At 41.4% G+C, this 27314-nt stretch overlaps 1 protein-coding gene across 1 annotated transcript in view; it reads right to left on the bottom strand.

Annotated features, from left to right (window-relative positions):
* Positions 1-998: 998 nt before the first annotated feature.
* The window catches only part of RCL1 (RNA terminal phosphate cyclase like 1), a 36143-nt gene continuing 9827 nt past the window's right edge, over positions 999-27314 (bottom strand). The window contains exons 4-9 of the mRNA XM_057380104.1: positions 26682-26756; positions 25274-25398; positions 22365-22490; positions 20677-20833; positions 11082-11185; positions 999-4913 (exon numbers count right to left, since the gene is read on the bottom strand). Coding sequence (XP_057236087.1) covers positions 4763-4913; positions 11082-11185; positions 20677-20833; positions 22365-22490; positions 25274-25398; positions 26682-26756 — 738 coding nt within the window. The 3' untranslated portion in view covers positions 999-4762. The remainder of the gene's footprint in view (positions 4914-11081; positions 11186-20676; positions 20834-22364; positions 22491-25273; positions 25399-26681; positions 26757-27314) is intronic.

Below are 27314 nucleotides of genomic sequence, written 5' to 3' on the forward strand. Positions count from 1 at the left end.
AGCATGGGCTCAGTGTTGAAGGAGTGTTGACTGACATTTGTTGYGTGGACAGCACAGTGGAGGCTGCCAGGGAAGAATGGCCAAGCTCATACTGAGAATAGTGAGTGACAGTGTGGCACATACAGCATGAGGACAAATATACGAAGACACAGCCTACCTCTGCGCAGAGCCGTGCAAAGCAGAAGCTACATCGTTTCCACAAGCACCCAGACCCTGCTCAGCTTCAAGTAAAGGGTTTATTTTGGCCTTTGTTTTCTTGAAGCTCTAGCCTTGATCAATACCACTTTAAATGAGGCTTTCTCTGTGAGTCTCTTTTCTGCTACATACACACAGTTTTTCTGTACACTCTAGTACAAAGGGAATACAGCTCCGGGCAGTCTTCTTAGTGCATATACATAATCTTACAGTTCTAGGAAAGAGATTAACACTAACACCTGACATCTATTGCTACAGATTTACTACAAATCACCCTAATAGATCTGTCTTGTAACAATGTCACAACTCAATTTATATCTAGTCCAAGTGCTATTTGGACATTGTGATGCTCTGACACAGTGCATGACTTACTTCTGTTACTCATACAGTGCTGTCCCCACGCAGTTCAGCCCACACACTCCCTTCCCTGCAGGACTTCGTGTCTTTTTAGCCTTCTCACTGACAACAGGTTATAGGTGTTTTTCAGAGCTTGTGTTGCTCATAGATCAGGCACAAGAAAGACTCTATATTCCCATCATGAATGCTCTTTTAAGGCACAGCTTACCAAGACCTAAACAATAACTGCAAGATGCTCCTTCCACATTTTTCTTTTATTTAGAGTTGCCCTGACACAGCTGTGTGTCTCACTTGGGATCCATCCCTTAGGAGCCAGGCTAAATAAAAGCATAGAAGTGGACACACGTCAAACACACAAAATAAACGTGTGGAGATGGCCATAAAATATATAAAATGAAAAAAAAAAAAAAAAAAAAAAAGAGAGAGAGAGACAGAGAGAGAAATAAACTCATAGGCAAAATTATGCTTCCTGAAAACTAGTTCTTTTCTTGTTTCTTTTTTCCCCTCTGGTATCTGTCTCAAGTGTATGATTGAAAAACAGGGAAGTGAACGTCAGAGCTTGCAAGCAGAAAATTATGCCTCAGTGGCTTGAAACAAAATCCATGTCACCCATGAGGAAGGGGAAGAAGAGAGAAAGTATATATGCTCTGGCAGTAACATAAACACCATTTTGAAAACACTACCCAAGACAGCCATGTGCTTACTGTTTTGGCCTAGCTGATGTACCTACTGCATGCTTCCCCAGGCAGTTATTGCGCTGGCTTCTAGCCATATGCCTTTGGTAAAGTGCACTGCCTTCGAATGAAACAATTTCACTTCCAGTATAGTGTTCTACTCCTGAACCTGTCCTAYAGCAAGTTAACATGGATTTTCTGACATAACCACTGGAGATGCAGTCAAACCACCATCATAGAAGAAATTACTATAAAATTGGCAGGAGATGCAAGGTAAAGCCATATTTTACAAACACTTTTAACATCACCACCGTGACTTCCACTCTGGAACCCCATCTGCCGTGCTCCATCCAGTTCTGAGGCACTGAGCATGAGACCTCGAGTGCTGGAGCAAGTGCAAAAGAGGGCCACAGTGATCCATGGGTTGGAGCACCTCTGCTTACAAGGACAGGCTGAGAGATTTGCGTTTGTACAGCTTGGAGAAGACTCTGGAGACCTTTTAGCACCTCTAGCACCTTTCAGTATCTAATGAAACGAAAAGGAAGGCTGGAAAGGAACTTTTTAAAGGGGCAGGTTGTGACAGGTCAAGGGGTGATGGCTTTCARTTGAAGGAGGGTATGTTTAGATTAGCTATTAGGAAGAAATTTCSTTTCTGTGAGGGTGGTGGGCTGCTCTTACAGGTTGCCCAGAGTAGTCATGGATGYCCAATCCCTGGAAGCATTCAAGGCCACTAAATGGTCTTTGAGCAACCTGCCTGGGGATGGTGGAACTAGATATCTTTAAGGTGTTTTCCARCTGAAACTGTTCTGATTCTATGATCAAAGTTGTTCATCCAAAGACATTAATTAAATTGCTGATGGATTGTTCAAAGAGTACAGCATTATTTATGTACAGCTAATCATTTTTATCTGAGTTTTACTCCACCAGGGATAAACTGAGATGAAAGATGTGTCTCCTAGTAACTATCATAATTACCATAAAGTCTGTGGCTACCACCAGCTATGAATTTTTTTCATAAAAAATTAATTTTCTCTGTCCAGCTCTAAAATCTTAACTGCTTATGTGATCAGACCAAAACAGATCTTAATTGCTGTTCTGCCAATAAACAAACAGCTTTTATCTGCAGGATTTCCTTGTAATAAGTATCTTCCCCAGAATATATGAAGGCCAGATAAACTTAAGAAAGCTCTTACCTAAAACCTCCTCTGGAATTTCTGTTTCTATTTCTCCAGAGGGTGACTGTTATAGAAAAACATATTAACTTCATATACCTTTMTTTTTCTGCAAAGCAACAAGCAAATTCAAAGCTGCAGCAAGCGTTGTGCTGTAGTTATGCAATGTGCAGCAGGGCTAAGGGTTACCCGTCCAACTTCAACAGTGAGATAAGTACAAGTAATTGTGTGACATAATTATTGCTGAAGAATCTGCTGCCTGGGCAATTTATTGCCTCCTCTAAGCTTGATGCAACTGGAACATCTGGAAAAACTCACACAGTTTCATAGGTAATCTTAAAAATAATAAAGCTTTTCATTTTTGAAGTGGTGACACTACCTCCAAAGTTTTATTTAGGCACTCTTTGGAAATCTGAGCTGTGGCAGAAACTCAAATCTTAAATTAATATGTATGTTATATTTTTATTCTAGTGGCTATTAATCTTAGCTTGTACATTTCACCTTTTGGTAGAGTGACTCCTCATATTTYGAGTAATTTTTTAACTAAAGTTTCTAGTTTTTTCATTACACAGTGACATAAGGGAGCACGGTAAATTCTTTCTTTACTCCATACCTTTTTCTAACTTGAAATGTAAAAAAATATAGTCAAGTTATTTTACTTCATATCTTATTATTTTACTTAGGATTTCCTTAGCTGCAAGTTAAATTTTGGAAAGCTAGTATATTATAGGAATGGCTTTGTCCTTTCCCTTCCTCTGTCTCTGGCAACTCCCAAAGCTGTTTCTTTGATGTATTAATTCAAGATAGCCATTTATCTTACAAATGGCACAGGAAAGACTTTCAGGCTTATTCTTCCCCCCCAACTGTTGTTTGTTTTGCTTTAGAGGGAAATAAAACCTTATTTAGGAATAAAATACTTTATTTTTCCAAAACATGTGTGACAGATTGCAACAAGAACAAAGTACAGTAAAAAAATTACTCGCATGGCCTGCAAGTTAACAAAACACTAAGCAAATACTGAACCTTTGTCAAAGTCCTTTTTGGGTCCGGTATACATTCTTCATACTACAGAGGTAATGCYCACTTTACAGTGGCATCAGATAAAGTTCATAAAACCATTATAACAGAGGCATTAGTATTTGCTCTCTCTATATACCGGTTTTTGACACAGTTTTATTTTACTCCAGGCACACTAAGTAGTCTGAAGTCAAATACATATTTCTTCCCCTGTGTCAGGAGTTCAGCATTAACTTCAGCAGGTTTGCCTGGAATCTACCAAAAGCCTCTCATGGGTAAATATTTATAACCTGGCAGAAACTTTGTTTTGTATCTGTGAATCTGTGCAGCACTTTAAAAACGGAGCAGATGCACAAAATATGATGATGTAACTGAATGTATTTTTCTCCCTCAAAGTCTACAGCTATTTTTGCTACTTCTCACAACTAATTGTGAACCAAGTATAACATGCCGAACAAATCTAAAAACAATGCGTGTGACAAGTCAAAAGCTGTCATGGAGGTTTSTCCTTCCATACTCATCTTTGCTAAAGAGACAAAAATAAGTCAGTATAGGCTGTGACCTCTTCTGCAGTATTGTAACATTACAAAAAATAAAATATATTTTATTCTTCCTGTGAAATTGCAACCCTGAGATGAGCTCAGCTGGTTAAAGCATAGTGCTCATAACGCCAAGGTCACAGGTTTGATCCCGGCAGAGGCCATTCACTTAAGAGCTGGACTCAATGATCCTTCTGGGTCCCTTCCAACTCAGCCTATTTGGCRATTCTGTGAATTTAGCAAATGTAAACAGAAATGGAGCATCTGACAAATTCTACACATACACACAATGTGTAAACAAAGAACTACTGCCACACCTTTACTTTTATTTTATGCCAATATTATCTCTGCAGTTACCTTAAGAATCTAATATTTCTGTTGTGATCGTTGTTTTGCAATGCAAAGCTTGTTTTCATCAACTTTGTTTTCCCTCTCTATCTAAACCTTTCAGAAACAACTACGACTGAAATCAGTAAATACATAAAACCAGAGCACTCACCTCATTAAGGCTTGAGAGCACAGTGACATGAGGCACTTGTATCCCATTCAGTGGAATACAGTGCAAAAAGTCCCAAGTCAGCTAAGACTCCAAAGAGCCACTCCAAGCAGCACAGAATACTGGCATTGCATTTATAAATAGCACAGATCTAAACAATCTAAAGTCAGCTTTATTGTTTACATGCAGTGGGCTTGGGTACCCCCGCACTGGAATCATCACAGGTCTACCTCTGCTASAATAAGTACAGGGACACACAGGTTTTATTAGATCTTTGCAGCATTTTCTCTTTCATTAAGTCTATAGATGATTTTATCTTATAGTTTTACTAAGGTTGCAAAATCCAATGCCAACACATGTCATTAAGACTTTCTCCCCACCCATGTGCTCTTCCTCAGGGGTCTTTGTTTCAATTTTAAACATGATCTGGAAGAAGCTTCTCAGGTGTCGCAGAAACTCAATTCTGAGGGAGAAAAAATAACACAGTTTAAGAAACRAAACAGAAAACCCATTAGCAGTATGTACTAACACAGATTCCAGCAATGAGCATGGTCGATGAGATACAAAAATATTGCTTAGTACAGACAAACAAGGCTTCAGGCTCCTAACGCTGCTCTTGCCTGTGTTGTAGAAGTGGCTAGTGACCCCTACTGAATCCTCTGCACTCTCTGTATAAGCAGAGAGAGGTAATGGCTGGTAACACAGTGAGAGAAAATGGTGAGGGAAGAAGAAAGAGAGAAATGTAGCAAGGCAAGATCATTTACTCCTGATGCYGACTCCTTATCAGAGAGGGTTCTATATATACCCAATACCAATCTGTGATTCTCTTTTCCCTGCCCAATGTTTAAAGCAGAAATAAAACATAAACAAGGATAGCCAAAAGGTTTAACAAAGATCCTAMAGCATGTGTTTGATTCATATTACTAACTTTGCCACTTCTTAGAATTACATTCAGACTCAAAATTCTTCCTGTGTTTCAGGAAAAAATATTTCCTTTCATCATTTCTGAAAGAAAGGCATGAAGAAACTAAACATTCACAGTGATCCTAAACAAACACTGACTGGATGGTGACATGAAAAACTATAAAAAAGAACAAAACCAAAAACAGCCAAGAAAACATTTTTACTGGCTTCTCCAAAAGAGGGAACAAACAATTACATCAAAAGACTACAACAGAAAATTTGTAATTGCTCCTGACAAAAGTCTGGACTCTTCTAGTCATGGCAACAAGCAGGTCTGCAGTCTTGAACTAAGATTTAATCTCCTCCAGAAATTGGTATGCATATTTTCGACTTCAGAGAAAGGGAATGTGGATATCCAGTTCATGCATTTGCTTGTCTGGCAAATACTGAAAAAGGCATCTATTCTACATGTTGAAAGCATAATCACAAGCTAATCACACRTATATCATTACAAAAAATCGAGAGAAAGCACCCACAAAATGGGAAGCAGGAGACCAAAAGGGTAGAACTGTCCCCACTGTGGCATCATGAGGCCTCTGAAAGCCTCCTGGCAACTCCTGTTCACAAAAATTGTTAAAAAATACAACGAAAATTGCAGGAGCAAAATTGCTTTATACACTTCAGCTGGRCATGCTGCTGATGCGGCTGCTCCTGCTGCTCCTGCACAGGAGAGGAGGGAAAAAGCAGGGGCCAGACAAAGAAAGGCTGCTTTACCTATAGTGGTGTGTGCTTGGGATGATCTGATTTATCTCTGGGGCAATCTGCTGAATACCTCTGCAGGGTGAATGTGGGAACACCGCTCCCAATGCTATGTGTACCTTCTACTGCACCTTCCTGGACTGATAACTTGCCTCAGCACAGACACCAGCTCTCTCACTTCTCAAGTGGATTAACGGTTGAAAGGAAAAACTGAAAAGCACTTTCCTTCCATGCTTTCCCAACCGCAAGGTTTCTGGTTGCAGCTATAATAGGCAAATGGGAATATGCTGGCACAAACGCTATGGTAAGGCTGACAGACAACAAGCTCTRTATCAGCCTTCTCCTTAGCCGGGTCCTCTCACAGGGCTGTGGCAGTGTGACAAGAATACCAAAGCCAAGCCCAAAACAGCAGGAGTGGCACGCTGAACTACAAGAAGAGCACAGAATAAACTGTACAAGTGCCAGAGGCAGTGTRGAGCCAGAAACACTAGAGAAAAATACTAAAACGTGATCACCAAACTCTGCAACATGTTGGTAGATCAGTTCAGTCCATCCTCTCTCTGCACATAGCTGGGCTACCCTACATATCTGCCTCTTCTCTCTTTGGAATAAAGGCATAGTGAGAAAAGTATCACTCCATGTAYATGGGAAAGGCTCACTTGAGTGWGAGCGAACGGGAGGCTGCCATAGACAATGTTGAAGCAGGAAAAGGCCAACTTTGTKTTGTAGCAGTAGAAGCACAAGTGGTAAGAGCCCTGAAAATAGGAGAGAAAGAGGTGGGAAGGTAGTGGTACATGACAGAAAGCAGGTTAATGTTAGTTCCAAGGCTRATCTGGGTTTTACATGGACAACTCAAATAATAGTGCAGCCTGCAGCAATGACACAGGGACAAGCTGGAGGAGTRAGAGAGGGGGTGAAAGGTACAAAGAAGCTTTATTTTGCTGAGAATTTACACTGTGTGTTCAGGCAAGAACAAGGCAGAGCTGAACACTGCTCTTTAGCTGCAGAAACAGCTACATGAGCCACACTAGAAGTCTTACTTACAGCCAACAACAACAACAAGAGTAAAAAGTCTGTTTATCTAAGTGCTGTCTCTTCCCCAAACCCTGYTAAGGATTACCAAAAAATACACAAGAACTTTATGTGTAAGGGCAAAGCAACCAACTCACAGACCAGCGTGAGAGAAGACTGCACCAGCAGTGCATTTGTGGTTCAGTTGCCCTGGGGCCTGCAATTGCCAGGGCTTTGCTGGGCAGCACTGGCAGCCCCAGCACTCCTCCCGAGTCCTGCTCCAGCACTGCTCCTCTCAGTCCTGCCCAGGAGGAACCAGACTGAGGAGCTAGGGGTGGACACCCCCGGCACAGGGAACAACTCAAAGTGTCAGCTGGGCTGGGCAGAGGCACCCTGACCCCACCCCTTGAAGCCCCTATACCTYTCCAAAGCCAAGGGTTGGAGAACTCAGGCCTTCCTGTTGCTTCCTTCACACACCCCTGGCTCATGCTGATCCACCTGCTGATCCATGCTGATCCACCATGCAGACAGGTCTGTCCTGCCAGACTGACCTCTGTGAGTTAATGGCACAAACAGCACCATGCATTTGATTTTAAGCTCAGCTTGACAGAGAGGCACCCACTTCTGTGAAGTATGAATGCTAAGACAGGGGTAATGCTGCAGACAGCCACTACTCGTGCAGACTGCTGTCCCCACTGCCACTCTGGCAGTGCTGCTCGTGGTGTTGCCTTCCACTGGCCATCATTAGCTGAGGCAAAGGATCTGTCCCATGAAAATGCATAATCTCAAAGAAATCTCAAAGAAAACTTCTTTCCATCATTCTGATGGACATATTCCAAAGCACCATGTCCCCATGTTATACTCCCAGCAGCCAGCTCAACTGTCACGTTCATGYTACATTATGTTGGACAGGGAGCCAATCTAGCATAATGTAGCTTTTARATAGCTTCAGATTCTGGAGAATGCAGAGAGGACACAGCTCTGAGAAAGAAAAGGAGGGACAATGATGTTAAGCATGACAATGCTGCAATTTACTTCACAAAGCTTGTGTATCCAATGAGTTGCTTGGGAGCCAAATTYACCAGTCCTTTATGAAAAGCCCTAGTTGAGGGCACGGGGGTGCTGCAGAAAAAGCTGCATAGTATCTGAACAGATGTTCACAGGAATGAGGAGTCACAGATTCTCTCAGAATCACAGATTTTATGATCTCCTGGTCCAGAATCTGTGTTCCTGACCTTTAACCCTGCTGCATACACCTAGCTTAGAAGACGTGACAGCCCACCAACTTGAACTCAGCCTGCTTATAAAGTCAACTAGTGCATTTGCTTTGATTTTCACAGAACAAAAAAATGGTAAAAAATACTCACAATGACAAGAGATTGGATTGTTTTTTATGCTTAACTGTGTATTTCAAACACTAATATCTACTCTTCAGAAACCTTCCACATGAATACTTACTTTACAGGGAATTACTTCCCCTCTGGGCAATAGGACACTTCTCTGTTTTCCCCTCAAAATCTGATGAATGTTGTTTCCAAGGTATCAGGGGTTGAGAATAGCAGTTAGGTAATTTTTAGCTCTCATGTGATGGCACCACCATTCTTCAGTTATCACAGTACTGTACCTTTCACATATACAGCACCGGTACCATGATAACCGAAAAAGGACAGTTCATACTCTTACTATTTGATGCTATTGTCAGCTAAACAAACGTCCCTTCATTTGACTAAAGAAAAACTGCCTAGCCTCTAGAAGTAACCGTGATCCAGTAAATCACTTGCAAGTCTGATAAATTAAATTTTTGATAATGGATATCGTTTCCCTAATCTGTTTCTGCTAGAACTCAATCTGGCCATGGCTGTGAGAGATAATAAAATGTGCTTTTATAACTACATTAAAAGCAAAAGGAGGGCCAAGGAAAATCTCCAAGCCTTATTGGACACAGAGAGGAACACTGTCATCAAGGATGAGAAAAATGCTGAAGTACTTAATGTCTTCTTTGCCTTTGTCTTTAACAGTAAGACTTATCCTCAGGGTAACCAGCCCCCTGAGCTGGAGGACAGGCAGCAAAATAGACCCCCTGTAATCCAGAAGGATCTAGTTTAGTGACTGGCAGTACAACTTAGAAACTCACGTTACAGGGTCAGATGGGGTTCGTTCATCCATGGCTATTGAGAGAGCTGACAGAAGAGCTCACCAAGCTKCTCTCCATCATGTACTATCAGTCCTGGCTAACTGAGCACGTCCCAGAGGACTGGAGGTTGGCCAGTGTGATGCCCACACCAGAAGGGTCAGAAGAAGGACCTGGGGAACTACAGCAGCAGCCCAYGGCTCGGACAGGTACGCTGTTCTATGGATAAAAATCCATTTGTATGGCTGGGCTCAGAGAGTGGTGGTGGATGTAGTTACATCCATCCTGTGGCTGGTGTTCCCCAGGGCTCAGTACTGGGGCCAGTTAAAATCCTTACGGATTATCTGGATTAGGGGATTGAGTGCTCACTCAGTCAGTTTGCAGATAACTCCAAGCTGGGTGTGAGTGCTGATGTGCTGGAGGGCAGGAAGGCTCTGCAGAGGGATCTGGCCAGGCTGGATCATGGGCCAAGGCCAAGGGTGTGAGGTTCAACAAGGGCCAGGGCCGGGTCCTGCCCTGGGGTCACAACAACCCCAGGCAGTGCCACAGGCTGGGGCAGAGTGGCTGGAAAGCTGCCCACAGGAAAAGGACCTGGGGGTGCTGGTGACAGCGGCTGAACATGAGCCAGGGTGTGCCCAGGTGGCCAAGAAGGCCARTGGCATCCTGGCCTGKAKCAGCAAYRGTGTGGCCAGCAGGGCCAGGGCAGGGATTGTCCCCTGTACTGGGCATTGATGAGGCCACACCTTGAATCCTGTGTTTAGTTCTGGGATCCTCAGAACAAGGACGTGGAAATGCTGCAGTGAGATAAAAGAAGGGCAAAACAGCGGGTGACGGTCTGGATCACAAGTCCTATGAGGAGTGACTAGGGGAGCTGGGGTTGTTTAGCCTGGAGGAAAGGAGGCTGGGGGGAAACCTTACTGCTCTCTACGACTCCCTGAAAGGAGCTTGTGGCCAGATGGTGATCAGTCTCTTCTGACCAYCATCAGAGTGACAGGATTAGAAGAAGTGGCCTCAAGCTGCACCAGAGAAAGTTCAGGTTGGACATTAAGAAGAGTTTTTTCATTGCAAGGGCTGTTAAGCATTGAAATGGGCTGCCCACAGAGGTGGCAGCATCAGAACCTATGAAAGAGTTAAAGACACAATCACACCTAGCACTACAGTCTAGTTGAGAAATAGCGTTCAGTCAGGTGTTGGACTTCATGATCTTRGACATCTTTTCCAAACTTGATGATTCTGTGATTCTGTAASYTATATTTACAACTGGCAAAATAAGAAATTGAGTCTTTTTCTATCCTCTGAACAACTACCAGCTGCAGACAAAGCTGTAATAAAAACTGAGACTGAAGGACCAGATAGGATTCTGTTTCCCAATAGTGACAAAACCTTGAATGGCACACAGCTCCATGAATTGAAGTCTTAAGCTGATTCCTAGGACAAATCACAGCTTTAGAGTTCAGCTAGCCATTTGAAACATGACATTTAATGACACAGCTACAGAGAGATCACAAGGGAAAACACAGTAGTGTACACTAGGCAACAAAAAGCAAACGGATGTACACATACATTCCAGGTCAAGAACCATCAATAAACCCTGTCTCTGCAATTCTCAGAAACAGGAATAATATAGAACAGCAAGGGACTCATCTAACATGTAGAAACGCACTCTAGGCAACTTACACCACCTGCCTCATTTGAAGTCAGGTACAAGTTGTTCTATTTGTAACCATAAGCAGTCTTCCATATATAAAAGTAGCTGCGCAATAGCTGTGCAATAAAACTAGTGAATTAAAAGTAGACTGCTTAATTGAACTGAACATAACAACTTACGTGTATGGAGACAGAGGTCCCAACAGGACTTTGGAAACATCCCGCTGTCCAAGGGTCATAAGGAGCAGAGCAAGGCTCTGATTGGTTGAATCTACACAGCCTCCCTGCAAACCAAAATGTTTTAATAATTAATCTCTGTACAAACGAGAAGCTGCGATGAGAGCAGAGCAACAAAGGCAAAAGACATGCTTAAAAGGCTGAAATACCACTCCCAGTTTCTAAGAGCCAAGAAGATAAAAATCTAGATGTTTTAACAATGACAAATTAATTTCACATAGCAGGCTGGGGAAGGAACAGAACTAGAACAAAATGCAGTAAGAAAGTCACATTAAACATCCCTCCTAATCTGATTTAACATCACAGTATGTAAACACTGAAGAATTTCTTTGCAGTAAATTGAAAAGAGGTATTAGTTGTAGCTCATATGCATTTGACGACACTAAGAAYTGCAGCACTTCATGATAACGATAAAGTTACATTTCGACAAATAGTTCAGTATTAGCAGGTGCAAAACAGCACCTAAACCCTTGCTGCTAATTTTTGTGGGTTTACATCTGTAAAAATATTTCCTTCCATAATTAAAATGGAAGATTTTTTTTTACTGCTAAGTGAATGTGTCATGCATAAAATTAAGTAGAAGTACACATACTCTTGCACATATTYGACTGCACTAAGTCATTAGTGCATGGTAAATTGTTCTTTATATGGAGCRTGTTTAGTATGAAGCATACATAAATTACAACTGAAAGACTAAACTTAGAAATAAGAATTGCTTACAAAGCTGGAATATAAATTTAAAAGGATACTTTAAATTAAGACTGCTGTTGAGAAAATTTACCAACTACTGCTATGCAAGAACTCTGAAAATAGAAAAAAATCTGACATTATTTTGGACTGTCCTTATATTCACCCTGATCCACAGCCACATGAAATCTCTGGGCAGTTTTCTGCTGCATTTGGCCTAATGTTAAGTCCTCTGAAAAGGCTGTCTGGAGAGACCAAAACTAGAAATGCATCCTTTTAAAACCAAATTCTCTAATGAGGTAAACTGGCAGTTACCTTTGTGGACAAGGAGGGTAACCTATCATAATTTCAAGTGACAACACTCTCCAAAAAGGCAAGGGATAAAATAAATTTTGGACTATACAGATCAGGAAAATCAGACAATGGGACAACCTCAGCACATTTTCCCAGTGAGTGTCAGAAAAGAGAACCTTTCCAAGGGAGAGCTAGTGATGATTTAATTTTAAGATTGCCTAGCTTCCGTGTGGCAAGCCTCAGCTCCATTCTTCTGAAAAAATGTCTAGTCTCTGCACTTCATACACCGAAACAACATTAATAGCTTCATTACATTCATTACCATGAACCCAACTCCTAAAACATGCTCTTACACCAGTACTTGCCCTTKTAACTGTGTGAAGCTGCCACACTGAAGTGAAGTCCACATACTCAACCCTAATGTCTTCTATGGGACTGAAACATTGTGCTTTATCTTGAGTGAACAAGATACCTGCAGAATTTGCTGGTGCAATCTAGAGCCACAGCTCTCACCATCTGAATTTGCCAATGAGAAGCAGATAAAAGCTCAGTAAGGAGTACTCCTGACACTGGACATTCTGAATTTATAGTTTGTTTAATAATTCAAAATGCTCCTTATCACTTGGATGAAAACTTCACATTTTCTGAGCTTTTTTGTTTCTCTACAGMTGAAAATATTATACAGTATCTACTTTTATAACCATATTTATACAAAAGCTTCAATCAGCCTGGAGACAACCATGTCCTAAGCAATGTATCAAAACATGATGCWTCGTCATGTCCTAACTGCTTACATAAACTCTCTTGCTGCAGTGAGTCAAGTCATCCCCAGTACTGTTCCCCATTTGTGGTGGTGCATTCCCCCCTGTCTGCTAGGGCCATTCTACAATCTTCTCAGGAATTCTTATTAGACCTTGACCTTGATTAATGGCTCCTGGGCAGTTAAACTTCTCTTGAGCTTATCAGAAACRCTGTCTGTTCCTAGGAACTTCTGCCTAATGAACTGCTGTTTTCTAAGGACAGCTCTGGAATACTATTTTTGTCTAAATCATAGCTCAGGTGGAACAATATTATTGTTACTGTACCTTTTGAGGAAAACTCTGGTAACAACTGACCCAGATTGCAGCCAGAATGGACAACAAGAGAGGGCTAAAGCCAAGCATCTCACAACCCTACAGGCAGCAGTACTAAGCGAGGGTCTTTGAGTTCTGCTGGGCCACAGCAGGCTGCACCAGCACCTCCCTCACCTCTTGAAGCTCAACAACCCTTAAGCCTTAAATACTTGGAGAACAAGTGACAAAAGGTGGTGTTGATGGGGCCTGGGCTGATACASTCAACCCTCAAGACTTAACCCCTCACCCCGTGACAGGTAAAAAGTCATCTCACTCAAGTATTTTACTAAATTTGAGGGGAATTTTTAACCTTTTTATACACTTTGYGTCTATGTGTGTGCATGTATAAATCGATTTAAATACACTGCAGCAAGTGTAGTATGAATATTGCCATCTCTTAATTTACTATGAAGTTACTCGTGTGCTTATAGCAAATCTTACTGAATCATTTTGTAAATGTTAGTCACAGAATGGTTACGACTGGAAGGGATCCAGAGATCAGTTGGTCCAATCACCGTGCTCAAGCATGATCACCCCAGAGTACATGGCACAGGATGCAGACAGTTCTTGAATATCTCCAGAGAGGGAAACTCCACAGCCTCTCTGGGCAACCTGTGCAACCTGTATSCTTCACAGTAAAGGATAGTAAAAATATCTTCCTCATATTCAGGTGGAACTTCCTGTGCATCAGTTTCTGTCCATTGCCTCTTGCCCTATCGCTCAGCACCAYAAAGAAGAGCCTGGATCCACTGCCTGGCACCTTCCCTTCAGATATATTGATAWGATCCCCTCAGTCATCTCAGTGACCAACAGGCCCAGCTCTCCTGGCYTTTCATCATGAGAGATGTTCCAGTCCTTCAATCATCTTTGTCACCCTCCTCTGAAYCTGCTTCAGGAGCTCCCTGTCTCCCCTGTCCTGAGGAGCCCAGAACTGGACACAGCACTCCAGATGTGCCTCACCAGGGCTGAGCAGAGGGGCAGGATCACCTCCCTCCACTGCTGTCAGTGCTTTTCCTAATGCCCCCCRGGACACCATTCCTGGTATCTTGGATCTTGGCCCCCAGGACACGCTGCTGGCTCAGGGACAGCTCGTTGTCCCCCAGCACCCACAGAGCTGCTCCCCAGCAGGTCAGCCCCAGCCTCYGCTGGTGCCTGGGRTTGTTMCTCCCCGGGGCAGGACCCTGCATTTGCCTTTGMTGAATCTCAGACTGCTCTTCYCTGCCCACATCTCCACCCTGYCGAGGTCCTTCTGAAGGGCTGCACGGCTCTCTGGGGTCTCAGCCTCCCCTTCCAGCTTTGTGTCCTCAGTGAACGCGCTGAGGAGGCCTCTGCCCCTTCATCCAAATCACTGATGGAGAAATCAAACAAAACTGGACAAATATTGACCCTTTGGGGACACCACTAATGACAGGTCTCCAACCAGACCCTGCACCACTGATCCCAACCCTCTGGGATCTCCCAGATCCCAGATTCGGTCAGTTCTCACTCCACCTCACTGTCCACTCATCCAGTGCACACTTCCTGTGTTTGCCTCTGGGGATGTCGTGAGAGACAGGGCCAAAAGCCTGGCTGAAGTCAAGGTAGACAATATCCACTTCTCTCCCCTCATCCATCCAKATACTTGTTTCTTTAAAGAAGGGAAGCAGGTCAGTCAAGTATGATTTTCCTTTAATGAATCCACACTGACTACTCCCGTTCACTTTCTTGTCCTCCATGTGGATAGAAATGGCTTTCCAGAATAAGGCACTCAGTCACCTTTCCAGGGATTGATGTAAGGCTGACTGGCTGGTAGTTTCTTGGGTTGGTCTTCTTGTCCTTTTGGCAGACTGGAATGACATTTGCCTTCTTCCAGTCCTCAGGCACCTCTCYTGATCACCACAACATTTCAAAGATGGTTGTAAATTGCCCAGCTTCAGTGTCCATCAGCTCTCTCAGCACTTGTGGGTGCACCCCATCACAGCCCATGGACTTGTGGATGCCAGGTTTGCCTGACTCCAACCCTTCCTTTTCCCTGATCTCCTGGGTCAGAGATCCCTGAGGGCTGTTCTTGTCAGTGGTGACCGATGCAAAGGCAGCATTCACTAACTCTGCCTCCTCTGTGTCCTCTGTTAACAGTCTCACTCCCATTTAGTATTAGGCCCACATAATGCTTTTTCCTTTAGTTATTGATGTATTTGAAAAAGCCCTTCTTGTAGATGACCTTCTTTACCACATTTAATTCTAGATGGACCTTGGCTTTTCTTGTCTCATTTCTACATACTCTGACAACCTCTCAATAATCATACCGAGTGACCTGACCCTGCCTCTAGCTCCTGTGTATTCCCTGCTTACTTTTGATATTTATTTATTCATGCAAATCTCTTTTCCCCCTTTGCCCAATTTCTTGCTTATTTGGATGCACTGTTCTTGAGCCTGAAAGAAGTGATTCTTGAATATCAACCAACTCCCTTGGACCCCTCAGGGTCTCTTGAACCCTGCAGGGCTTGTTCCTATGGAATTCTTTCAAGAAGATTCCTGCAGAAGCTAAAGTTAGCTCTCCTGAAGTCCATGGTTGTAAACGTACTTGCTGCCCTGCTTCCTCCTGAGCCTGAACTCCACACTCYCATGGTCGCACCTCCAGCAAGGCCTTCCCTGTTTGCTGGTTGAGCTGAGCAGCACGCCATTCCCTGTGGGATCCKCCAGTACCCGTGTCAGGAAATGGCCATCAGTGCTTTCCAGGAACCTCCTGCGCCGTTTGTGTTTCGCTGCAGCAGATGTCATGGTACTTAAAGCTCCCCAAAAGAGCCAGGGCCTGTGACTTTGAGGCTGCTTCATGCTGCCTCTAGAAGACCTCATTTGCTGCCTCCTCCTCATCAGGCAGCACACCCCCACAACAGTGTCACCCTCACTAGTCTGACTTTTTATCCTGACCYATAAGCTCTCAACTCACTCATCATCCACCCAGAGACCGAGCTTGATACATTCCAGGTGTTTCCTCACACAGGACAAGTCCACCAGCCTGCCTTCCTGGGCTGTCTCTGCTGAACAGGGTGTGGCCCTTCATAACAGGACCAACTATCCCACCACATCTCTGTAATCGCAGTAAGATCAAAACACTGTGACTGCACGCAGATCTCTAGCTCATCTTGTTTGTTCTCCATACTGCATGCACTGGGGTACGTGCACTTTATAGAAGTTTTTGATTGTGTCAACATTCCAGTAGTCAATGATTAAGTGGTGCTACATCCTTTAGATATAAATCTTTGATTAAGTCTGAGTCTATGTTTGGTAAAGGGTCCACTCTTGCRACCCAAAGGGAGTGTCTCCCTTGCCCCTTTTGCAACCTTAGTCTTTTCCATCCTTASCCTTTTGCATTCTCATTCTGCATAAATCATTGCAGATTTTTTCTAATCCGATTTTTCTTTGTGTACTTCATCTATGTAGTAAGCAAAAGTGAACCTCACCATCAAACTTGTTGCACTTCAACAAATTCATACCAAAACTTGGTCTTGCTGATACTTTTGCCAGTGATTTAAGTGATCTAAATCACTCCTTTGCAACACCATTCCCATATAGGCAGTTGCCAAAGAATGACATTAAGTGATTGTAATCTCATGACTGAACAGCAACTTCTGCCAAATGAAGGACTGAACACTCCCAAGGAGGCCAAGTTTTTTTCTTTCAATCCACCTGACACTTAATCCAGAGTCAGAAAATTAAAAACAACCCTCCCAAAAGAAATGGGATGGGCAAAGTCAGAGCCAAAGCATGTTTGTTCCAAAATAGCTGGCACTCATTACCAATGTAGAATGCAGCTTGTAGACCGTATTAATTCAGTCTATGGCAGTGTCCCCATTATTGTTCACATTGACTACAGAGCTAGATCCAGCTAGCTGTGACAATTAGACACAGATCACTTAAAATCYCGTCCATTTAAAATGTTATTATACAAATACTACAGCTAACATGTAAAGACAAATACCGCAGCTCCAGATGCTGGACAACAGTGTTTCAAAAAGGTTTATTCTTGAGCTTGAGCCTGGCTTTGATTTAGCATTAGTTATATTTTGGCATACACACAGTTTCCTTCCTTACCTGTGTGGCACATATTTGTATGACTTAATAATTTGTTATGTGGAGGGTAACAAGCTATTGCACAGGGTTTGTGTTTTGGTTTGGGGGTTTCGGTTTTTCTCCAGAAGAATGGAGCAAAGACTTGGCACAGTGAAGTAAGACCATCTCGAAAATTCAGCCGTGAATGAAATCCTTCACTAGTTTTAACTCTAGTTAAATAAAACAGCCTTAGCCCTCCTGCCTCTCCAACGTCCCCTAGCAACTCGGCCTTTCTTCATTAAGAATTCAGCCTTAAACAGGCATACATACTCCCCGCTTTTTCATTATCACAAATAATATAAAAATTAAATCCTTTTCCAGCTCTTCCAGGCCTTTCCATTCTGCCAATTACTTGCTACATAAAGCTCCCATAAACAATGACTTTCAAAGATGAGAGTTAAAATCCTTAGTGGCCTCCTACAATTAAGCTTCAGAAAGAACTGCATACGGATTTGTAATGACAATGCTAGTCAGTCATTCCATTGCCCTGTCTTGCAGAGCCACTGCAATTAAGGCACTGTGCCACTTACTATTAGCCAATTACCTCTGACATCTTTCCATCAACAAATGTGCATTAAAAAAGCTCTGCTGATTCCAAGAATCATACAATCTATTTAATTTCTTATTCAAGGCTCAGTAAAAGGACATTTAACAAGACTCAGATCCTTAGATTTCCTAGGTGGTAAACCTCACACAATAGCAAGCACTTTACAAAGTGTCCCTGGGCCCCTTTCAACAGTAATGAACTCCAGCAGATTGTCGGTAACCCCAACATCTAAAGCCCTTTTACAGAGAATTATCTGCAGTGCTCTCAGGGTACCCTTTTCTGGTCAACCTCCCTGGCTCCTGCAGTGTAGTACCTACAGGCAAACAAAGAGATGGTGAAACAATCTTTGAGGAGAAGACCTAAACACAGGAAAACAAATTCTCCCTTGAGTCTGTATTCAGCAACTAGGTTRAATAGCGGCAAAAAGATATAGGATTAAAGACTGCCTGTTCAAAGCAAATGTATTCTTGCTTTCCCAAAATTTTTATTTCACTCAGCAGCTTAGCTAGACAAAAAACAATAAAAAATTAATMTATTAAAACTGAACAAACACTGCACTTTGCAATATGTTTTTCTACCCTCTCTGGGTTCAACACTAAATCAAACTGACCTAATTAAAGAAAAACAAACACACAAAACTAAACCTCCAAAAACCAACACTCATGAAAGCCGACCCCAAAACAAAACACAAACTAATTGCAAAAAAAAAATAGAAAGAAAACGAGAAAGAAAGCTTATTTTTCAAATTTCAAGCTAGCATTGTAAAACCACGTGTCATACATGAAATTCAAGTGGATATTCTGAAAACTACACAACAAAACCCATCATATTGCCTATGACAGAGGCAGAAGGGAACTCACTAAGTAATGACTAAGCACTCGGGTGGGCAAGTGGCACAACTTGCCAAAAATGCTAGCAAACCAGAACTTGTCCACAGTGAGCTGCTGTAGTGAAGGACAAGTAGTCTGTACACTGCTCAGCATTTGTCAGTCTCTCTTGGACAGAAGTTGCCCACACATAAAGGAGTCTTCCAGGAGCACCMGCTTTACCACAGCTAGTAAACTCACACACTCACAGTCTGATCTTCAAAGACACTGAAACCTGACAGCCTATTTATTTATCATTCACAGACTTTATTTATCATTCACTGCTTCATCCTCAAACATTTTCTCCTGTTGTCTTGAGATCCTCACTACCCTWTGTAGAATCTGACTCATCATATTCAAATGGCCGCAGTACATCAAAGCAGAAAGTTACCAGCTTTTAGGCCTTTCCAGCCCTCTTCAATCAGTAAATTCTCTGACACCTGAGCTAAGCATAATATCTCGACAAATTCCCTCACTAGTTTTAATCTGTCAAGTGCTGAATGGTTTTCCAAGGGAAAAAAAAGCACTTATTGCTGTTTATAAAAGTATTTGAAAAYTGCATTTTTGATGTCTATGGACATCTGACTACTTGAAGATGTTTTCCAAGACATTTACACAAAGCAACAAATGTACCAAAAGGTTTCTACAATTCACACCGAAATAAAAATAACTACATGACACTACGCAATTGCAGAAACGGATGTTTCAGTCACTAGTTATGACTACATTCTCCACACATGCTGGACTTTCAAATACAAGGTGTCTAGATTATACCTAGAAACCCAGGAAGAATATTTTGATGGTGGCATTTCTATGAGATAAGAAACCTGGGCTAGAGAAGTCTTTTAGCAACATCGTGCATATAGTGAATAAACAAAGACGAAATAATAATGGAAGAGTGGAAAAAGTGGCCAGGTGATAAACAGATGAAGGATCTGCAACAGGTAAAGGAACAAATAATATGGGCACAGATGAACAATCTACTACAGGTATGGATGTGATTTGAGGCTGAGGGACATTTCTGTAATTGACTACATTTCCCAATACAGAATCTCAGTAATGGCAGTTTTAACACTTTACAAAGCCAAATCAGGTTATTACAGTTCAGAGTAACTACTCTTTTTTATAAACAGTGATTACAATTGGTAGATGACTGCCTCCTAAAGGCCAAATGTGGTCTATCAATACTAAAACATAGTTATTTTAACATTTGTGGAGATACAAAACAAAGCAGCTGGAAAGTTCTTTATTAAATCAGAAATTCATCAGGGTACTATCTGCCAAATYACTTGTAAGACTGAAAGCTGCTCGTACACTAAAATTCTTGCCACATATAAAAATCATTTTAAGGAAGAAAAAAATACTATACTGAGGAAAACGGTGATGTATTCAAGATTCTTAAGTAAACAGCATCCTAGCTCCTTGCCAGCAACTCATTCAGCCAATTTTTCAGATAACCAACRATTTTCAGCACATCTGACTTTGTCATCATCATCACAAAGTGGTCAACATAGAGGCCTACTGGGTTATTTCCCCCTTCAGCTCCCTCCTATGTTCTTCCACTCCTAATTCCAACTACCAGTTTAGAAGCATTGACTGTATTACCCATCCAACTTCCAAAAAAAAAAATGAAGTAACAGCCCATATGAAGCTTACTCAATTCTGTTGCAGACAGAAAGCAACAAAAAAAAACATTTTCCACTCCCCTGAATCACAGAAACACATCTCAGACATTGCTAATAACACGCCCCAGTAAGTCACTACTAAAGGAACCATTTAAATCTACCCTTTACCTGGATGAAGAAGACACTGGCAGCCTTAGATCATTTCTCTGTTGGATCTAAGCCTGTCTGAGGGTGCCCCCAAACCACCTGGCCCGTTACCAATTTTAGCACCTCCTTTCCTTACAGCTGTTCACACAAAACATCCTGGCCACTTACTCTGTAGACCTCCTCAAGCAGCAGCTTAGCACAATTCTGGCCCAGTTCCTCAGGAAGCACAGCTGCTCCCTGGCCCTGAGGGTTTGAGGCTAGCTCAGCACTGAGAATAGTGCCATTGATGGTTTCTGCAGTGAGGCACATGCCAAAACCTGGAGATCTGAAAGAAAAGGAAAAAATGTGTTTGATTTAAGAACAAAATTGGAGTAATAAGCCAAGAACTTCAAGTCATAAACAGCTCCTCAGATAGGACGACAAATGTCCTGTTTCATACATTAGATTTACTCTGGAAAAGAAAAACTAACATTCTTTAAAAGTCAAACACAATACCACTTGCCACAAAACGCTCTATGCTGGCTTTTYCTGGGCCAAGTTCTTTAAACAGGAAAAATGAAAAAGCAAATAAAATGCCATCCAAGCCTCAGAAACACTATTTTTTTTAAATAGAGATAGATACCTTTCACAGTTACTTAATTCATGTTTAATGAAAAGTTCAAAGGTATCTGGTGTTTCTTCTCTGCAATATCCAACAACAAGACTACCCTTCTCCAGGGCTTCACCTCTTTCCCCTGGAAGCCTCAATAGCTAGCAAGATTATATCCATTAGTCAGAATCAGGGATACTGCTATCACACTGGATTCATACTTAAGATGAATGTCACAACACAGCAGCACCAGAAACCCTGCAAGCCARGTTAAAAGGGAATCAGTTCTTCCCATACTGTTGTTTAACCCTCTGCAAGAGCTACATATAGTAAACATGATGTTGCTGCACCAATTCATTTGACTTTGAAATTTTGTAGAGAGATAAAAATAAAAAAATTGGGACCCTAAAACCACATAGCTCCCAGAAAAATTTTTGCAATTCTGGAGCGACTAAYGTCACAACTGTGGGATATTAAATATGATGAAGCACTGGAAAAGACAAAAAATACTTTAAAATTATTTACCTGTTTCTAGGTTTGTAAGCCTTTGAATCTTACAAATTTTAAATTAGTATTTCRAGAAGCAGAAACTGTGAAAGAAAACATGCACGCCTGCATTTGAGCATACAGACACAAGACAAAAAAATGAGTTATCCAGAATCTTTCAGCCTCAAGAGTGACAAGAGGACAACAGAGATGACAGATAACAACAAAATTGTCTGAATTGCATCCACCACTTCTGTGTCCTGCAGGTAAACAAAATCTGTGAAAGTACAGTTAATTAATTTTCCGTCCTCACTGGTGAGAGGACACTCCTTCAGCCATGCAGCAGAAGACAACCTATACTGCTCTAACACTTCCTTAGAACACTTTGGTGCCATCCTTAATAATACCATTGCCATTAGAAGATCTACAGTCAACTTTGAATGCTGGTTTCCTCAACATACCATGAGAYCTTTGATCTTAATCTCACTTCAAAGAAACATATTTTAAAATGAAATTTTAAATTGCCTTTAGTGGCAGTAATGATGTATGGCATTCCTTGTTTAAGAAAAMACACTTTTATCCCTGTTACATAAATAAAACAATAGTGCATCATCAGTTTTTYCCTTCTGAGAAATATGTATTTCAAGTTAACAAAATAGAAGATTGTTACCTAAAACTCAGTAAAATATCTAAAACTCAGTAAAATTATAGATCAGAACACCCTAGCAGATGATCAAATGCAGAATTACATGTTTGTTTCCAGYGAATTCTGGATACTCACTTTCCAGAGTTGACCCCCTTCATATGATCTGTGTAGATATAGATGTCTGGGAGGAATTTATTGAGGATGCCCCTTGCAGATTCCACCATTCTATTTGCCATCTGTGGTGACACCCGGACAGAGTATCTGCATTTCTGAGCTAAGAAATCCATTGTGGTCACAAGACAAATTGAAAACAGCGACTGACAAAAGTGAAGAGGCCCCACTGCATTATTTCAGAAAACATGGTTTTTATAGATCTATTCATGGGCTCTTGTCCATGTTCCTGTACTTAGAGAACCATATGAATAAGTGCCTTCTACAGTCTTTTCATTGATATACCTTGAAGTGAAGTACACAGACCATGTGCTAAAGAACAGATCATGACTAGGTAAACATCTACCTTAAAAAYGCCCTTCACCAAATTTAAATTGCTATTCTGTCATCTTGTACTTTCTTATAATGAAGGAAGCCCAATGTGCTCTGCTCTTCACACAGTATTAGAACATGATCCTGAGAGAAGTTTCTGTGAATTAGCAGCAAAAAATCCTGTCCTCCTGTTTCTGTCAGGAGAAACTGGGAAAATGAATACAAAATTAAAGACAAATGTTTCAAGAAAMAATAATTAAAAGGCTCTAAGACAAATATCTTTGCTATCTCCAACTATTTTGCAGTGCTCTGAGGCTATCAAGTTCACTGGCTCTCTAGTCATGCAGCATCTGAAGGCTCCAAGAAAAGATTACCACCTTCCTGTTCACCCCAACCCACCTCCTCACAGTATACTAGAGATTAACTTCCTTTGTGCCCTTGCACTCTGGTGCTGCTTCAGAGAAACTCCAAACAGATCTTCAGATGTGCAAAGCACGTTATGTTTTAAATTCCACCCAACTATAATGCAGGCTCATGCTCTGCACATTTAACCACCCATCTCCAGACATACTCACAGTGCAATGCAGTGAAATACACTCCCAAAAATCCCAGCTGGTAGGGAAGATTTTCCTTTTCTAAGCATCTCTTGTGGACTAGGCAAACTAAAAACTTTAAGATCTTAGGGGCAAAATCATAGAAAAAAATCAGAAAACTAGTTGTTCTGTACGGTTAATGCACTCAGTATTTTGGATTACTATAAAACATTACTGCAATAGAATCTCCTCAACTGTGAGGAAGACAATTTGCTCAGATGAATCTTGAAGGGACAAAAGTACACCTAGAAAAGATCCAAGGACTTATTCCTTCCAGATGTTTTGTTTTCTACTGTCTTGAAGAACTACTTAATAGCTAAACTAAAACAACWATCAGGCTTAAAGGCCAACCTGCATCCCTTGAGAAAAGGCCCAGGAAAGGCTACAGAAAAAGCAGAAGTTCAGAATTCAATCAGATACATSAATCAAAACCAGTCAAAGTGGCCCAGAATGGCGCTGCCCATTAATTTAGAACAACGGCAGTAAAGTCATGATCATTGCTTCCTCCTCCACACAGAAATAGACAGAACTACTTACTACAGTGGGAAATGGAGGTGTAAGAAAATTACTTTCTTCATCAATAGACCATGGCACCCAACACCAAAACCACAAGGAGCTGCCACCTTTTTGCTCTACAGCTAATGCATCAAGTAAAACTGCTCTTGCTTGGCAATACTGCACTTATTCAAATGCTGCAACTGGACAAGGTAGTCAGAACTATCCAGCTCTCACTCAGAGTTGTGCCAGTATGCCAAAAAGTAAAAGAAGAAACAAGCTGCAAGTCTACACCTCTGGAAGTAAACTGGACTTCATTCCTATTCTCCTTCTGCGTAAAAAATGCCAGATCATGCTAGGGGCACTCAACCACAAATCAACTTACATGTTGGCCACTGCTTAAGACAGTTTCCTGTAAGGGATTTCTGCCTTCTTCCTAGAATGACAGCAGATTCACGACAGACACTGTCGCTATTTTGTGTTGGCTAGAATAACAGACACAAAGACATATATATACACACAAAAAGTAACCCCTTTTTTCTGAGACAGGCCTCTTTTATCCACTTTAGCAACCAGTGCATACATTTGTGTCACACATACATTGGTCAGTGAGGCTGTCACTTTCTACTCAAAAGCATAGGATTGGTAGGTTTGCAAAAGCTACAGTATTAGTAATGTTTATAATTCTAAGCCACCTGCATTATCAATTCTACATTCCAATCTCTTTTCTCAAGACAGCCAAGGACGTGGTGTTTTTCTCCCATACAAGCTGTTAACACTCCCTACAAGACACCATACAAAAGCCACAAGAGAAAAATAAAACCAAAAGGAAGCAACCCAAAACATTAACTAGATGTGCAGCTGTTTGAAAATGTGGAGTSCACAACAGTATTTTGTGTCCTTATCTCCATGCGGGAGTAAAACCTCCTCTACTTCCATCTGCAGTGTTACTATCAAATATGAAAAGCCAAAGAACTTTCTTTCAAAATACACCAAAAAGCTTAGTGTGTGCAGCAAGGTGTAAACTGAACTAAGATTTAAGCTTTCATTTAACTTCTACTAGACTCATTAACTGCCAAGATGTCACCTATTCTATGCATAACTAAAACTACATTTKTTACTACTAAATTTACACACAAGGTAAGATTTCTTTTAGTGCAGMTGCATTATGTGATGGAAGGCATTTTAACTTTTTCTTCCTATTGAAAGGATGTGAAATAGTACTGTTTAGTTTTGAATTTATTTACTTGTCTGCAGATGCTTTCTAAACAGCAATGTTTTTTGAACACAGCAGTTTTGAGACACRGTCCTGAAATCTAGCTGTATGACCCCTCTCTGCAATATTACCCCGTGTTGCCTAGATACACGCTCAGCAATGGGAGTGCACTTCTGTGACTTCCAAGTTAGAGGATTTTTTGTTTTTAAAGCAAAGTGATTTAAAAGTAGAAAAACATAAACAAACAAAAAGGATACGCAGTTCCTCTGATGCGCTTGATTTTTCCAGGGTCTGTGAACTGAACAGGCTGCAAGACCTTTCTCACTGGGCAAGAAAATAGTATCTCTCCACCTCCTTTGGGAGGCATTCCTCTTCGGTTGATCTAGAAGGAATAAAGCAGGAAAAAAGCAGGTTAGTAAACAGCACAAAGAATGTGCCTACACACCCCAAAATTACACTTTTATTTCACATAGAATAAAATGTTTTAAGTAGGGGCATTATGCRAACACAGGCAAGAAAAAGACATCCTAAAGGCAGAAACAGATTTCACAACAGAACAAAAAGTAGGCATTGATTTCTTTTTTCCTCTCTGCTCAAGTACAATAAGGCAGGATTTCTCATTAGGAAATAGTGTAAAACAAAAAAAAAAAAAAAMCATCTTTACCAAAACAACTTTGGCTTAATACTGGTCTCTAACAGCAAATCTGCACCTTGCTGCTGAAGAGACTGAGCTCAGCTGGTTAGAGCATGATGCTTATRRTGTAAGTATCGTGGCTTTGATCCCTCTATGGGCCATTCAGTTAAGAGTTGGACTTGATGGTCCTTATGGGTCCCTTCCAACTCGGACTATTTTGTGATTCTGTGTGTGAGGGACTAGAATGAACTTATTCCCACTAAAAGGTCTGTCTAGCCTGACCCAGTTCCACTATTCCAAGCCAATAGCCACAAGGATGGAGCTGGGAGGTGGGCCAGTGAGTGGGTCCAGGTAAGGGGSCCCACAGCCACACAGGGCAAGGCTGTGGGGAGCTTGAGGCTGGTCCTGTGCAGGGCCACAGGAAAAGAGGCTGACAGTGCCAGGACAATGGTGTGGCCACTTGGGCTGTGGGCAGCCTGGRGCGAAGCACCCAGGGATGAAGCTTTGTAGATGAAGGCACCACCAGGTGCCAGCAGTGCAGCCAGGTTTTCAAACATTTCTCTAACCTAAAAAAATACCCAAACATTGTTTGATACCCATATTTACTGGGCCTCTGAAGATTGTGGTGTTTAAGAAAAGCTTTCTTATGTTTTCCAAACKGGAAACAAATCTCAACTACCCAAACACAGATCCAGCTCTCCTACACAKGAAGAAGGTTAAACATTCCAGTCACATGCATGGGGCAGAAGGAACAGATATAAATAAAAAGATAATAAATTAACTGAAAAACAACAAAAAGGAAMAAGGTTTTTCAGTTTACTCTGGAGACTTTCTCCTCAGCCTCTCTATCACTATGTGGCTTGTATGACATTCAAAACATGTTGAGAAAAGGGGGTTATTTTAGAAATGTGTGTAGCCACAACCAGTTATCTGTTAGAGACAGAAACCCACAGTAGGCATATGGTCCAGTGAAGTACTGCAGAAGTATCATTTCAACAGATCCTAGAAAACAAAGGAACAAACTGTCTTACCTTGATTTCCAGACTTTCACCATCAATTCCAAACTTCTTCAGAAGRGGTAGAGCTGTTGCCTTAAGGACATCAACCTATGGAACACAGAATTCAAGAAGCAGACTCTTTATTGGAAGATATGTTAGTCAGTWTCTTAAAAATCACTACGATATGATGTGACTAATAAAGACAAGTCTTCTCCATAGAAAGTATTTTATAGGAAGACATTTACAGGGAGTGTAGCACAGAGAGCTTCATCTAGTTAGACTACCACAGTACATCATTACTAAAAAAATATCCAAGAACAAATTACTGGCAGATGGGATTTCCTATTCTGGCTKTCTTCCTCAGCCTGATTTTGAGTTCCATTATGGTTCAGCTAAAGCATCTTACTTGTTTCTCTGAACGTTGAAACATTTCTCTGAACACTTCTCTGTTATTGAGAAAATAATATTCTTCTGTCACTACTAAGGAATTTCTACAGCTAAATAAATTATTGCAAGAACTGCTTTTTTTCAACCATCACTGCAAGAGCAGGGCCTTTATTTGGAAGGAAGGTCATTCTTCTACCAACAACTTTTTTTTACCTGTTTGTAAGAAACAGAATCTTATAGATAGCTTCTATTGAAGCACTTAAAAGAATCTGAAGTGGG

Source organism: Malurus melanocephalus, unplaced genomic scaffold, assembly GCF_030028575.1.
Source record: "Malurus melanocephalus ecotype Western Australia unplaced genomic scaffold, MMel_1.1 scaffold_437, whole genome shotgun sequence".
NCBI classification, from domain to species: domain Eukaryota; kingdom Metazoa; phylum Chordata; class Aves; order Passeriformes; family Maluridae; genus Malurus; species Malurus melanocephalus.